The sequence below is a fragment of the Melospiza melodia genome, chromosome 3 (assembly GCF_035770615.1).
Source record: "Melospiza melodia melodia isolate bMelMel2 chromosome 3, bMelMel2.pri, whole genome shotgun sequence".
In the NCBI taxonomy this organism is placed as follows: domain Eukaryota; kingdom Metazoa; phylum Chordata; class Aves; order Passeriformes; family Passerellidae; genus Melospiza; species Melospiza melodia.
In genome coordinates, this window is record NC_086196.1 from 105798142 (window position 1) to 105813327 (window position 15186).

The 15186-nt window shown below is 37.8% G+C and overlaps 1 protein-coding gene across 32 annotated transcripts in view; it reads right to left on the minus strand.

Annotated features, from left to right (window-relative positions):
• Positions 1-273: 273 nt before the first annotated feature.
• Positions 274-15186, minus strand: part of NRXN1 (neurexin 1) — a 679465-nt gene continuing 664552 nt past the window's right edge. For all 32 annotated transcript variants that reach the window (XM_063152504.1, XM_063152502.1, XM_063152505.1 and 29 more), the window contains one exon: positions 274-3688. In XM_063152504.1, coding sequence (XP_063008574.1) covers positions 3381-3688 — 308 coding nt within the window. In that variant the 3' untranslated portion in view covers positions 274-3380. The remainder of the gene's footprint in view (positions 3689-15186) is intronic.

Here is a 15186-nt window from a genome sequence, read left to right on the forward strand (position 1 = left end):
ATCAACTTTTAATTTTTGGATTAAAAAAACCTAGAAAATTTCAAATTAAGCAAGTCTGTGCAAAAACCAATTCATTGATGTTATTAATACTTTTCTAACTGGGCCAGTTGAACACAAGACTTGAAGTTTTTCATTGAAGTGTATAAAGAGCTCTGAGGTTACTTTTTCCTGACATAAATGTCTGTAACTTGCCACCAATTTACCAATTTTTTTCACAGCCTCAGGACGAACAGGGACTCACAATCTAAGAGCAAGACAAGAAACAAGGCAGCATTTGTATTAAGAAACATTTTTATTAACAAAACAGTAAATTCCACTTGCTTAGCATTTCCAATAATGAATAAATTGGCCTTGCAACAAATAAAAAAATTGTAAATATCTATCACAGAAAGCACTATAAGGTTAGGGGCATTGGGCCTCTCTTTGATGTCTTAGGGTTGAAAGTTTCACACGTTATTTAGTGTTTTGTTAAAAAAGGCAACACAATACAGTCATAGAAATGAAGCCATCTCAGTCAAACAAATTAGGTTATTATAGAGAAAGGATCCAATTTTGTGTTAGGTAGTTGGTTTATGTCTGTTTGTTGTTGCTGCTGCTTTTAAACAAAAAAGAATTTTAAATCCACTTGCTGGCATTTCTGATACATCCATAATTTTTTTTTTTTGTTGTTAAGTTATGAAATTAAAGAGGAAAAAGGAGAACCTTCAGAAACAGTGTTAAAATTGTGTTTTCTTATTTTAATAGTAGGAGATTTTGTTTTTTTGTCCTTGATGTATGGATTTAGTTAAAGATTGACCTACCAAACTGCCTGGAAATTGGCCTGACAACACTATTTCATTAATGCAATCAATACCAAGCAGAAAAGACCATTTCATCTCACCCAAATCACATTCTGCCATGCCCAGTCTCCTGCCAACAGATTATTCTTGTTCTTCCAGGTACCTTCAAGCACTGAAATCTGAACCCCACCTGGCTTTCAACTTCTTTCCCCGCTCCAGCTGAAGCCTCTTGCTTCCAGCAATGACCTCCAGCCACCCTTGCCCCTGCCATTCCCTGAGTACAGCTGTCTTGTAAAGGTGGGAGAAATGATGAGTGCCACAGGTGAACAACAATCTAAGAGATGAACATCAGATGGGTTTCGTGGGTTTTCGCGAGTGGGGTTTTTTTTTCCCTTCGTTTTTTGCGTAAATGCTAATGAAAATAAAAAGTCGTTTCACAAATGCAACATGTCACACCTTGATGTGGTTGGCAAGCTTCAAGAGAGGTGTTTCCATGTCAGCTACATGTATTTTTAAAGTGCTCTGACTCCCAGATAGATAGCTGTACCAGTTCCCAACTTTGTTTCATCAGCTACAGTGAGTAACACACAACAAAATGTTTTGTGTCTACTGTTTAAAGCTAATTTTAAATTTCTCCTTCCTGTCTGTAAAGTGTGAATATCTATATCCCTCCCAGGAGGCCTTCTGATGATTTGGTTCATTTCTAGTGAACTACCCTCTTTCTGTCTAATGCATTCCCTTTGAACTTCTGTGTAAATAAAATGTTATGCTATGATTTATTGCTGTGAAACTAATGAAATATTACTAGAAAAAAATTCCAAACTTAACACGTAAATAACAGCATTACATTTCATGTGTTTAACTAAAATGCATTATTGTTTTATATATGCAAGATAAGCTGTGTCACTTTAAAACATAATGAACTTATATCTGTCTGGTTATGATGTCTTGCAATCAACTACACAATCAACTTAGCTAAAAATACTTTTTCATATGTCAAAATGCCCACCATTGAAAAATACTATCGTGCACCTCAAGAGTATTTCCTTTTTGGAGAAAGGGATAAATTCTGCAATAGAATCAGCCTGGATAATTAAAATGGGTATTTTTAGATCTTTTACCACCCAGTGCTGTAGTAGCTGTTCTTCATACGAATGCCAGATAAACACTATATGATACTTCCTAAGATTCTCAAGAAACTCATCATTCTCGTAATTTCTAAGAACAAGGTTTCTGTAAGGCAAACCATGCTCTCCAATAGTGAAGCTTTGACTGGAAGCCAAAGGCCATTTTAAGTCACTAAATATTTAGCTAATTAATGAATGTATATTTCTAGAAAAATTGGCCATTCTGATCAACTTCATTGATGCATATCAGGAGCAAGAGATGGGGATAGGAGGGAGAAGACAAATTACAGTAGAGATATATTTTTGCTTTCTAGTCCACTTCTTTCATACAAACTACTGAAACTTAATTGCAACATAATAGAGCTGTACAGGTAAGAAAAAAATTAGCTGACTCTTATATACATTCATACACATCCCCCTTTGTATAACCACTACACTGTAAATTAAAAATCAAAAAAAAAAGGGGAAAAAGTCTGGGACAATTTATAATGGCTGCAAAAGAACTGAAGAATGTCTGTTGCTCCAGATGTCATAAAACTCTCTATACCTAGCAACACTTATAACATTGAGTTTACCAAAAATGGCTGAAGAGCAGATATAGTTTGCATTTTCTATACAACAGGCTATAAAACATCACTTATCACAGTCCAGAAAGCACATATAGATGTGTTTTTATATAAACATATGTAATAACATATTAAGCGTGCATGAAAATTTCCCAATGATTGCATCTATGCCCTCTTGTTTTTCTTTTTTTTTCTTTTTTTTTTTTTAATATTTTTGTGGAAATGTGCCTTATATTCCAGATTTTTTGTTTTTGTTTTTGAAAATAAGGCCTCCATACTATTTTCCTCACAACCAGAAAGGGGCTTTTTGAAAGTATTTCTACATAAGTCTTCAGAAAAGCCAGCACTTTGTTTCAAAATGCAAGTTTCCAATCACTGCTTCACTGCACCAGACGGCAAACTCTTTATGTTTGCTTGTTGAGTCACCATATATAATGACAGTCTTCTCTGACAATAAGACTAACTTACTTCTCAAGAAAGCGCTAGCACTTTGGCTAAATCCAGAATCATAGGTAGCTTCTTTTTTCTTTTTTTTTTTTTCCTGTTTTGTTTTTTTTTAAATTTGATTTTTTTTTTTCATATTGTGCCTCGATGTTGTAGTAATACTCCTTGCTTTATGAGTGCGTGGTGTCATCATTGTCTTTCAGAAACGTTCCAGCAACATAAAGACAGGCAGAGTAAATGAAAACACTGTGGATGTTAGGGAATTTATCAGCTCCTGTTTCTGAAAAACAAGAGCATGAAATGCTTGTTTTTAAAAACAGTCTTTCCTTTCTGATTGCATTCCCTGTCTTTTCTGTTTGTTTGTTTTTGAATGTGCTTCATAAAAAGTAAAGTAAATAAGTTTGTATTATGTCTCAGATAAAATGAAGACTATTTCTATACAAGCGTTCTTTTAGATGTTGAGATCAGACATAGTACTCCTTATCCTTATTTTTCTTGTTTTTGTTGGAACTTTTAGCGCTGTTGGGCTGCTTCTCCTTGATCACAGCCCCGTTGGATTGTGCTGAGTTACTGATGTAGTTTCGACTCTCGTCCACGTGGTAGGAGCCCTCGTCTCGATTCCTGTACTTGTACATGGCATACAGGAGGATGAGGATGCACAGCGCCGCCGCCGCCACGATCCCGACCACCATGCCCGTCGTGCTGCTGGATTCGCGGATCACCTCGGACGAGCCGGGGTACTCCCGTCCTCCTCCCGCCCTGGTGGGGTTTGCTGTGGGGAGACAGGGAAAGAAAGGAGAGGTTATCCTTGAGTTTGGGCATGGAGGAGTCAGTCATGCCTGCTGCTACGGTCATGAGTCCTTCTAGCTGCACCCATGGGCCAGGACGGCCTAGAGATGCACTGATGCCTCAGGTTTTAGCTTTTATATTTGTCAGATTCTGTTCTGCTTTATTTCTGCTATTCTGTAAGTCTGGGGTTCAAAATAGGGGATGGTAAGCTCTCTTCACAGAGAAGGGAGACAAAACAATTCCGGCTCTAGCTGGGGACCCAAGGACAACAGATCCAGATCTCAGGCCCAAGAGCATAAACAATGGTGGAATGAAGAGAGAAAACAAGGATGGGACTTCATGGGCTAAAGCTCATTAACTCCAATATGTAAACAGACCAAAACTTATAAAAGTGTGAGACCCCATAACTGGTAGCCCATATTTTTAGTTCTTGGCCATTTTGGATTGTGCTGCCCAAGGTGGATCTATTGAGGCCTCCTAATAAATCCCTACTTTATTCATTAGCTCCATCTTGTCTCTGTTCTAGGTCAGCCTTCACAAGGCATCAATATCCCCCTCTACTAGTCCAAAACCAGTTAGGGTTGCAGCCCATCCCTTTTTCAGGCTTTTAAACAAGGAAAAGGACAGCAAAGAACATCTCTTTCTAGCCTTCAAAGGTATAATTTGTTCTAGTGTGTTGTTAAGCAAATAATACCTAAATAATCTGAAATAACAGATGTGCCACAATTTAAATGCAGGAGCATGAAGATGGAGAGGAAAGGATTTCCCTCTCCCTTTCTCTCTCCCTCTCTTTCTGTAAGGAACAAAAAGTGACACCATACTATTTATTGAGAAGGAGGCAGTGACGATAAGACAGAATGGAGGGTAAAAAAAAAAAAGAAAATGTCTGATAGCAGCCAATAAATTCACTACAAAGAAGGTATCCTCAGCTCTCCTGTACACTTCCCTCACCAAGCTTCTCAGTTTCTCCTTTCCTTCTTATGTTTTCTCTTTTTTTTTCTTTAATTAATTATATTTATTCTTACTGCTTTTAGAGAGCTATCCAGCCCTATCTGCTATTTTCTACTTCAGAAGGGCTACACTTTAGAGCACTTTTTCACTCACTTCTTCCATCCCCTCTTTTCATCATTGATGCCATTGTCAGATGTTCCTTTAAGGATTGCTTTATGCCCCAAGAAAACCTCCCAAATTGCACCGAGCAAGGACTCAGCCTCCTAAGAACCCACCTCTGAGGTTAGACTCTGGTCTTTTCAGCTGTGATATGAATAGAGCTGACCTATGTCTTCACACTGGAAAATCTTCTTGATAGGAACTATTGTGTAGTCTGGCATATTTTGTCCCCTTGCACAGCCATGAGGAATGAAACCCTAATTCCAGGAGGAATTTTTAGTTTAAATGCTCTCAGCACACACAGTGCTTTTGTGTTTTCCGTGATCTCCTTTCTTTGTTGAATTTTGCAGCAGGAGGGGAGGCAGACCTTTGGATAGAATCACTTAAAGTGGTGACAGCTGAGATGGATCCTCTCTAACCTAACAAGTGCCATAGACAGAAATGAAGTTATCTGGGTTTCTGAAGTATTCCTCTCATTATACCAGCATTTTCAAACTTCTGGGAGGCTGTGCATCCTCAGCACTGCCAGCCTTGGCTGAGCTCAGGAGCGCCAGGCTGGCTTGGAGAAACTGCATTTATGCATCATTATGCATGGCTAAAAATTCAATCAGTAAAATATAGATGCTAGCTAAAGTACTAAATGCTAGCTTTACAATAGAATCATCATTTTAACTTTATCGGGGTGTGCCTACAGCTAGCATTGTACTGAGGTGTGTTAGAAAGTGTCTTGCTCAAAGTCCACAAAAGAACACTATGCTCCAGAGTCACTTTTTAAAGCACTGTAAAGGCATAAGAGGAAGATGATGATTTTAAGGATGCTACATTAAAGGTAATGCCAGTCAAAATATCAATACTGGTCAAAAAATTGCAACAAATTTGGACTAGCAGAATTGAAAGCAGCCACCAGCTGCAGACATCTACAATTGGCCTATGAATAATAAAACATAGCAAAAAAGCTACAATTCCCCAAAAGAATAAGTTCCTTCTCCACTCTGGTATTACTAATCATTTACTTATTGGTGATCTGTGTTCTTACTGCTGAAACCCTTCCTCCTGGCAGTTATTTCAAACAGGTTTAAAGAAGCCGACATTTTGTTCAGCTGAAAGAACAGAGACAAAACTGTAAAATTAAAACAAAAGCCTATCAAATAGTACTTTAAATTTTTGTATCCTTCTGAAAGTTCTTACTTGTTATGAGTGGTGCAGTTGGTACTTTCTATGGCAACACAAGAGATCTTGAAGGTTTTAAGATGTTTTTGTCATTTCAGGGCAGATGCCACCCTACTAACAAAGGTGCCGTGCTCCAAAGTAGTCAGTGACTGGTTTAGATCCTGTTTGTTCATTGTAGCTCTTGTAGAAAATGGAAATTCTTTTACACCTAGGGTGTCATTTACTGTTTTACAAGAGACAATGCATTGTGTGCAGAACAAAGACTGAGTATTTCCATAGTGAGTGAAAATGAGACAGAGTCTTATCTTGCTGTATGTGATTTCAGGAAATTAATTTCTGTCTGAGAAATAATAGAAGCCCCTGAATACACTGTCAATACCTGATGGATTAACAGCTGCTCTTTCTCTTTAAGAGACATACATTTGGGCCAAATACTGTCAACTAACTTTACAATTAATGTCTACTAAATGACAGTTAACAGCTTGCTCAGAGGAAAACATTCTAATATTGCAACCTAAAAGAAACATCTAAGGGATATTTTTCAATGTTACCTAAATTCCTGCCTCTCACCTGATGGCTTCCTTTTATTTTAAGGATGTTTTCACAATTGTCTCATTTAATCCATCTGCCTGAGAAATATTCAACCAACTACACTGATGTTATTTAAACTTATAACATTTCAAAGCATCTGTTGTTGCATTTGTAAGGACTTCTGGAAAAGGAGCAATTCAGCAAGGAAAAGTACTTGCTATTTTTGTTCCATTTACATTAAAATATGCTTTTAACCTATTAGGGCCTCTCCAGACAAATGAAGGAGGAGGAAATAGAAAAGTTTTACAAAGTGCATAGGTTTCTCTGTGAGCATGTTAGATAGGAACAGCTAATGGAGTAGACACCAAAGCAAGAGTCCTGTTCTGAGACAGGGAGGAAAGGGCCACTGGAAAAAAACCAACTTTAATTTCTTCTGAAATCTATATAAATAAATAATTCCACATCCCTAACACTGCTGAAACAGCTGCCCTCTAATTAAGCAATACCTTTGTTTGACTAAGACTGGACTCAATTCCAAGGGGAATTTACCTATATTTTTTTCCACTGCAAGACAGGAACGATTGCAAGGGATGGCAGATGATGTCAGTGGAGAGCAAATGGAGACTATAAATTTACAGAAATCGTGCTCTTTGCTTCCCAGCTCTTTGGGAAACACTGGATGCAGTTTTCATCCCAGCATCTTGGTAGCTGGACCAGGCAGAGCCATTGGCTCCTGGCACATCAGCAGAGGTGTTCCTGCAGGTAACCTTGTCTGCTACTCAGCTGCAGTCACTCTTAGTGTCTGCAGCATGAAAAAGATATTACCTTCATCCTAGACATCCTACTGTAAATGAGAACTGAAATACCTTATTGGAGGATGTTAAGATTAAATGACATAAAATATTACTCTGACTTTTAAGAGTAAACAGTTGTCTCAAAAATATACCCAAAATCCAAACTCTGAAACTATCTATTTATTACTATTTATTAAAACAATAAATTGAGGTTGGTTTGATTAGGAACAAGACAAAATCATAAAGGCAGTAAATATGCTCAAACCTTGCCATAACAGTGAGAGGAAATGATTGTCATCTTGTGGTGCAAGAATTCCTTAATACAACTTCTCTGATGCACATCTCTTCCTCTCAACAACCAGTGGTTTTGTACTGCCTCAAAGACCAGCTCAGAAGAAACTGAGTTCTAAAAGCCTCTCCTACCACTTATGAAAATCTTTGCATGAAATAATAGCAATTGAGCAGTTTTACATTGTGTAATAATGGATTAGAAAGTTATTATTCTTGACTGTATTTCTAAGTGGTTTAAGATTTAGAGGGAAAGAAATCTAACTATTTTCAGTGCCCAGTTTTCATTAATACTGCAAAAAGAAAATTGGAATTGCAGGTTCCCATGGTGTTTGTGAATTGAAATTAGCAGATTGAAGAACAAAAGAAAACAAAAAAAGACAAAAGGACGCCAAACCTGTTTTCTTTACATTTATGCCTTCCTACAAACTGTGAATAGCAAATTACTCACAACACAGAAATGTTTAACTACTGCATTTGCAATGAGGCACAAAGGCAATTATTTACGGGACACATATTAATTTTCACTCTGTGTGCTATCATTGTAAACCTGTTTGTGGTCCATTTTCTGCAGCATTGTGGGATTCTGGTGAGCTGATTTCTGAGCTTGCTGCAAATTCAGCACCTCTGAAAAACAAACCCCAGCACTTCCCCTGCAGAACTGGGGAAGATGCAGCCCAGCTTCAAGACCAGCATGAAGGTCTGCTGTACACTTGTGTTTAAAGGAAAATTTTTAAGGTATCAGTTCTACTCTTTGGTGTCCAAACCCAGGATATAACACATTAAGACACCTCTAAAGTGACATCAACTAACTTAGCTTGTTATAAAAATAGCCCAGCAGTGGAACAGCATCCACAACTAAAAAGATTGGTTTGCTAAGAAGCTAAACATTCTCTCTGCACTGAGCAGAGTGCTGATTTCCAAGTGTAATGATTTGTCATATATCGACTTGAAATCATTTACAAATCCTACCAACTCCTTAGCACTGCAGGTTTTGCAAGTAACTTCTTTTTCCCCTGTGGCTGAGAGGTGGAAGGTTGTTTTCTCAACCTTTTAAAATGTCATCACAAGTCCAAAGGAAGATAGGATAGTTGGTTGTACAGTGCCAATTGATGGAGCATACCAAATCAGTGGGGTTTAGGAGTTACTATGTTTTGCAGAGCTGAGGGGAATATTTCACAGATTTATAAGAAGCTTTTGTGAAAATATTTTCCACCAAACTAAATTTAATTTTAGCCAAAATAGAGAGTGTAAACCAATATATTACTTAATGTTTTTAACAGCCTTCATCCCTGTGTTTTTGCCCTTTTTGTTAGTATATTTTAACATTTCAGTTGCATTGCTTCTCTTTTAGTATTCCTTCTCTCCAAACAAGGATTCTATCTTCTCTTACCACTTCAGGTGTCCTACCTCTCCCCACTTCTATATTTGTCATTCAGCTTTGTATCTCTCCTTATTTATTTTCTACGTGAAGTTATTTTCCTGGTTTTGTCCATATTCTGAGAAATCTTTAGTAATTTTGTACTTTGAGAAGTTTTGACTGACTAGCAGAGTCAGTAGTTAGTCTGTATTTTAAATTGAAGTATTCCTAAGTGGGCAGGGGGGGAAGCTTTTGCAAATAAGATAACATAAGGAAGACAAAACAGAAATATAGAAATATTACACCACTGACAGCATGTTTTCAAGCTAGACCTAAGCTGCTGCAATTTTGGGACACCAGTTCAGACAGCTGAACTGGGATCATTTGCTCAGTGAGTTGCCTGCTGCTCCTGCTCCCTGAAGACTCAGTGTTAAAGCAAGAAAAGAGCAGGGGCGCTGGAAACATAAATTTTTGGTGGCAGCTAACAGTAAGATTGGCTGCACTGAACCAAAACTGTGACATTTGGGCTCCACTGACTTCAGGAAAAGTTTTGCTATGAGCTTTGCCAGATCAAGGTTTCATTGCTTGCTATTTTTAACATTGTCATCTCATTTAAAAAAAAAAGGCAAAAAAATTCCAAACCTCCTTATCTAGGAACCAGTTTTGAGCAGAATACCAAAGTTGTGAAGCATGAGGAATCTGCTGGCTTGGCCTGCAGAGCATGGAATGATTCTTGCTCATGAAATGAGCTGGAGGTGCAGACACCCACATTCATCTCACAACTGTGGGTGATTCCCTGATTCTCCTCCTTCACTAAGCAGCTACTACATGAAGAGATAAATGTCTATGCCACAAACATTTATATATATATATGGCTTGAATGTTGAAGCAGAAAGCACAGCATTCAGTTTGTTCCAAGCCCTGTCATCAAGTGAGACCAATTACTGACAAAGCTGATAATATGCCTGGGAGAAGAAGAAGGGGCCAGGCTTTCAAGACATCCAGAATATCCTTGCACACACACTGGGGGTGCAGCTGCTATAAATACTGAGCTACTCCTGCTACCCAAAGGCTCAGATTCAGCAGCTACACTTGCTCAGCCTGAATCCTATCACTGCCTAAACCATATATGCTTCTCTGGGAATGGGAAGATAAAGACAAGTGGAACTCAGGATGGATATAAGTTACATTTGATGTAATTAATGTTCTTTTTCTCCTGATAAAATTATTAAAATTAATAAGACTGCCTGGTTTTTCTTTGCTCTTCTCATCATAGTCTATAAAACAATTCTGGTGTCTCTGATGTTGGCAAAAGCGAAAAAAAGTTTGAGATATCTATAAAGCTTTGTTTCATTTCAGAATATAATTCCTGCATTCTCTCTTCTTTAGTCTTTCATTTTTCCCTTTTCTGAAACTTTTTAAAGGGTACATTCACAACATATGATGCATTCTAGATCTGAAGCTACTGTTTAAGCCAGTTCACATTTAAACCATCAAAGTCCCAGATCTAGACCATAGCCCATAACCTCAGGAGAAGTTTTGAAACCTGTATAGAACATGTCAACACAGCAGAAGAAGGTTTCATTCAGTTCTTTATATAGTCAGAAGGAGATAGCCTAAGGTTAGACTATTTCAGGTACATGCACCCTCATTATGGGTTACTTTTGCCTTGAATTTTTCCTGCTTCCATTTATGAGCAACATCCTTGGAGAGAATACCTAGTTCTCAAACTTGTCAGCATTCTCTTACCACTTTGCAGGCTGTCAAATCACACAACTCACACACCACAATACCCCAGTGCTTCTAGCACAGGTTTAAATTACCTGTGAGCAAGGGGTTGAAAATTAGTAGCAGCATCCTTAGTACTGGGTGGGCAAGAGCTAGTGGTTGTTACACTCTACTGGCTGCTAGAAAACTCCAGGAAGATGTTTAGTTTGTTCTTGTTTCCCTTCTCTGGCAGGGTGGTCAGCAAACCAGTTCACTGCCAGCAGTCTGGTATGATGGTCACTGGTTTGAGAACTTGATCCTGGCAGGCACCAACTACTCTAGAACACCATATTAATTGAATTTATCAGGTATTAGAAATTTCTTGTAGAGTTTTAAGGACCTGGTTTAACATCTTATTGCTCAAGTTTGGTCTGAGAAAGCTTTGACATAGCAACTGAGCAATACAATGCTAAGTCAGGCCAGTATTTTGGCTATAAACCTTCTCCTACCTCTGCAAAATATTGTCTTTTTTCTATGTTTTCCTGAAAAAAAGGATGAAAAATAGTACTGTGGAAATGGGAGTTTCCTTCACAAAAAGAAGAAATTCAATGCATATGCATTACAAAGCTACAGGAAACAGTTTCAGTAGAGTGTCCACAGTCTGCAAGAAAATATAAGCACTAGAGGCAGCAAATCAAACCAGACTGAAGTGTAGCTCAAGGGAAACAATGAGGTTTCATCAATCAAGGCACCAGTAACACATAGACTGATTTCAAACAAACTAGAACTCATTATTTATTCAACAGTCTATGTGCACTCTTGATCCTAACTTTAAACTTGATTTAAAGGACAAATTTTTAGGATTATACACTTTAATTCATGATTTTTTAAGCTGATCAACATAAAAATTAATGGAATTTGTTCTAGATTCAATCATCTCTCTACTTCATCCCTGTGTAAGTAAATCCTCTGCCTTTCCAAAATTCCTTATAGAATTAGAAAAAAGAGTCTCAGTTAAGTCAATAAATTACTTGCCTGTTTCTGAAAACCTCCATTTTACAATTACTATCTTACTTATTTTCTGCATTTTTCATCCAGAGTGTGAAGTTCACCTGTGGAAAATGTTTTTCAAAGTACATATAATCTATATTTGGCCTTATTTCATTGTTTTCAGTAAATATAATGTGTTTTACAGGCTGTTTTTCATTCAGAGACTCCCTGGTTCCAGATTAAAAAGATCTACACTGTTTTTGAAAATGGTGGAAAATTCTCATAGTGGAGGGTGCCAAAGAACACACATCTTTATTTCTGTGGCTAACAAAAAAGAATAACAAAAGATTTAGAACTATCTAGAACCTATTTTCATTTACTAATGATACATGCACAGCCACTGGAGCCTAATGTTTTATTACTGAAAATTTTGAATACCAGGCTTGAAAACCATGTCTGCTTTATTGAAGAGCATGGACACAGATTTAATTTAATTTTTTTCCTTTCTGACAAAACAACTGCATTCACAGACAATTAATTTTTAAGGTCTATGCAATATCTTATCTGTAAGACAAGTGCTTTTTTTGAGAATATCAAAAAGAATAGGTCAAGCAACTGCTCATATACAAGCAACAGTTTTTCCTGCAAAATTTTCTAGGGAAAACAGGAAAGTAAGTCCTCAATTAACTTGAATTAAAGGACGTGATATTCATGTACATATCACTGAAATATCCGGGGAATTTCCTGGTACTGAAAAATCTAAGGAATTCCACTGAAGTCAGTGGATTTGTGAATGGGTGATGTGGAGGGCCTGGTTTGCTTCTCCAGTCCTGTTATCACAGCAGCATCTTGTGCTGCAGCTTTGCCTGTAAATGCCTTCAGAACTGATTCACTAACTGTCTTTTACATCTTTAAAAGAAAGAAAAATAACAGATCCCTCTTTCTTTGGACACTCCTTCAGGCGCATTGAGTAACGTGCCCATTTTTGTTGAATTATTGTTCATAAAGAGAGCATTTCTTGGAACTACTCGAAATGTTGCCACTCTATTTTGTCTGTTCTGTGGAGATGTCTAACTCCAAACCACTGAACATGTAACAGCAGGACTAACAACTGCCCCTTAGTAAATTTCTCTGCGCAAGATTTACCTTTTCATGTTGTCTGTGTATGTCTGAAGCATGAAATCGAGATTCGTGCTACCACACAAATAATAACGCCCGTGTTTGCACCCTGAATGTTTGCTAGCTGGTATTAGACCCCAGCAGCCATTCTTATTTAACTGTTCTGTGTTTTATAGAAGCGAGAAGACCCAGCTTTAGCAAGGATATGCATGGGATATGAATGCACCCCTAAAGTTCACACCCAAGGAAAACTGTTCATCATTTACGCACCAGCAGAGAGGCTCTTGTGTGAGTTACCACAGAGCCTTGTGTGATTTACAGCACTCTGATGGCAATATTTCTTACCACAGAGAACACTGACCTGCTGGTATTGCACTGCCATAAAACCACTCTGTGCAGGAAAAAAAGCCACCTGCCCTGTATCCATCTATATTCCTCCGTCTGACACTAGGAATGTATGAAAATCCCAAGGAGTGGCTAGAAGCCTCCAGCTCTACTCAGTATTCCCAAGCTTCAATGGCATGGCTGGCAAAGAGTAGAGGTCAGCTTTGGCACAATGGATTAATCATGATTTTTAAACTCACTTCTTTAGATAATTAGGAAAAAAAAATTTTTTGATCAAATTCAAATTAGAAATGCCATATTTGTAATTCACTGCGACAGGCACTAGGACCTCAGCCTGTCGATAAAGAAGTAGTTCAGTGAACAAGAAAATAATTTGGAAAAATGCAGCATTTACTTTCTGTTCCTCTGGAGAAGGCTTCATGATTTATTTTTTAAAAAATTAAATAAGCTTTAAAAGTATTTTATCTCTAATTAAAGGGAGATTAATCTATATCTTAATCCCCTCAATTCTTTTATGCATAGCCATGGTAAGTGCTAACACTTGGAAAGTTTGTAAATAAAGCATAGTTTTCACCCTGTAGTAGCCTATACAGAGATGACTATGTGTATCACATCTAAACACTTTAAAAGTCTAATTCAAGACAACCCAGTGATCTTTCTGGCACTGGAAATGCATATAGAACTACAGGATAATTGGACTGAGGCACAAATATTCCCTTTATGTCTCAAGCCATAATGAACACAGTAACCCTATGAACTAACTGTAATTTTATTTTTCTTTGTTTCAGCTTCTTGCACAATGAATTCCATGAAGAGCATTAAACAGGGCACTTGCAGTGATGTATAAATTATAGGAGTCACTTCACCTCCTACTGCAATGTTATCTTGCTGCCAGATGCACCAGGAATACAGTGCAGAAATTCGTGACAGGAAAAGAAAGCAAAACTTCTAGTAATGAGCATAAAACACTCACAATTCCATATTTCACAGCTCTGCCTGTTAGAAAAACAGGTATCAGTGCTAGGACCAAATCTAAACCATCAGAATATAGGGTTCTGAGCCATCTCATCTGTCCAGCATGCTGTCACAGAGAAGAGGACATGAGTGTGTAGGAAGAGGTCTGCATGTAAAGCCCCACACTGTTCTGCTCACAGGACAAAGCCTTCCCCAAAGCAGAGACTGCTCCCTAAAAGTCATCTTCAGCAGTGGCATTTCGCTGTCTAGGCTAAACTGGTGCTTTGGAGATTTCTGGTTGTCACCAGTTGTTTTCTGCAATGCAATTAGTCTGGCCAATATATAGGAAAAATTCAAAACATGCTCAAAGATCAGCCCAGAAGCATCTATCCTATTAACTATTCTTTCTTAATAATATAGGAGAATAAATTATTTCATTTATCCCTCTGAATTAAGAATTAGGGCTAAGAAAGCTAACCAGTGCTACTAGCTACCATACCTGACTGAACTCTGTCCTTTTTATCCACAGAATGGTAAAGGACAAGATCTGCCAACAATCAAATGTTGCCCTGGGAAGTGGAAGCCAAAAACTGCCAAATCAAGAGATTTCTTTGGTTGCAGCATGTAGAGTTCCACTGGTTGAAAGACACTTCTTTGAACCTGAAGAAAAATCCCTCTTTCACTTTAAAGGTTAGCTTCTGCTAAAATTTCCAAGACCAGTGAATATACTGAGTTTAAGACCACCAAAACCTCTGCTTATCCCATTTCAGCTGGGGCTGTAAGAGAAGCTTTCAACCCAATTGTGAGCTTAAGCCTCTTTTGAGTCACAAATTTGAGAAAGATTTAAAATTCATTGGCAGAAAAAGAACTGTTTGTGTGTTTGTCTAAAACTGTAAGACTTTTTTCCAGGTTGAGATTTCCCTGCCATTAAACTCAGTCATTTCACTTCATTTGACCCAGCTCAGACTTCTCTGCCTTTTGGAACATTTCAATAGCTACAGAAGTGGTTAGATAATAGCTAACAAATAAAATACCAGCCCAGAGTAACTGGAACAAATAAGCTGTGTAGCACAAATGCTCACTGAAACTCAGCAGAAATCAGAGCTCTCTACA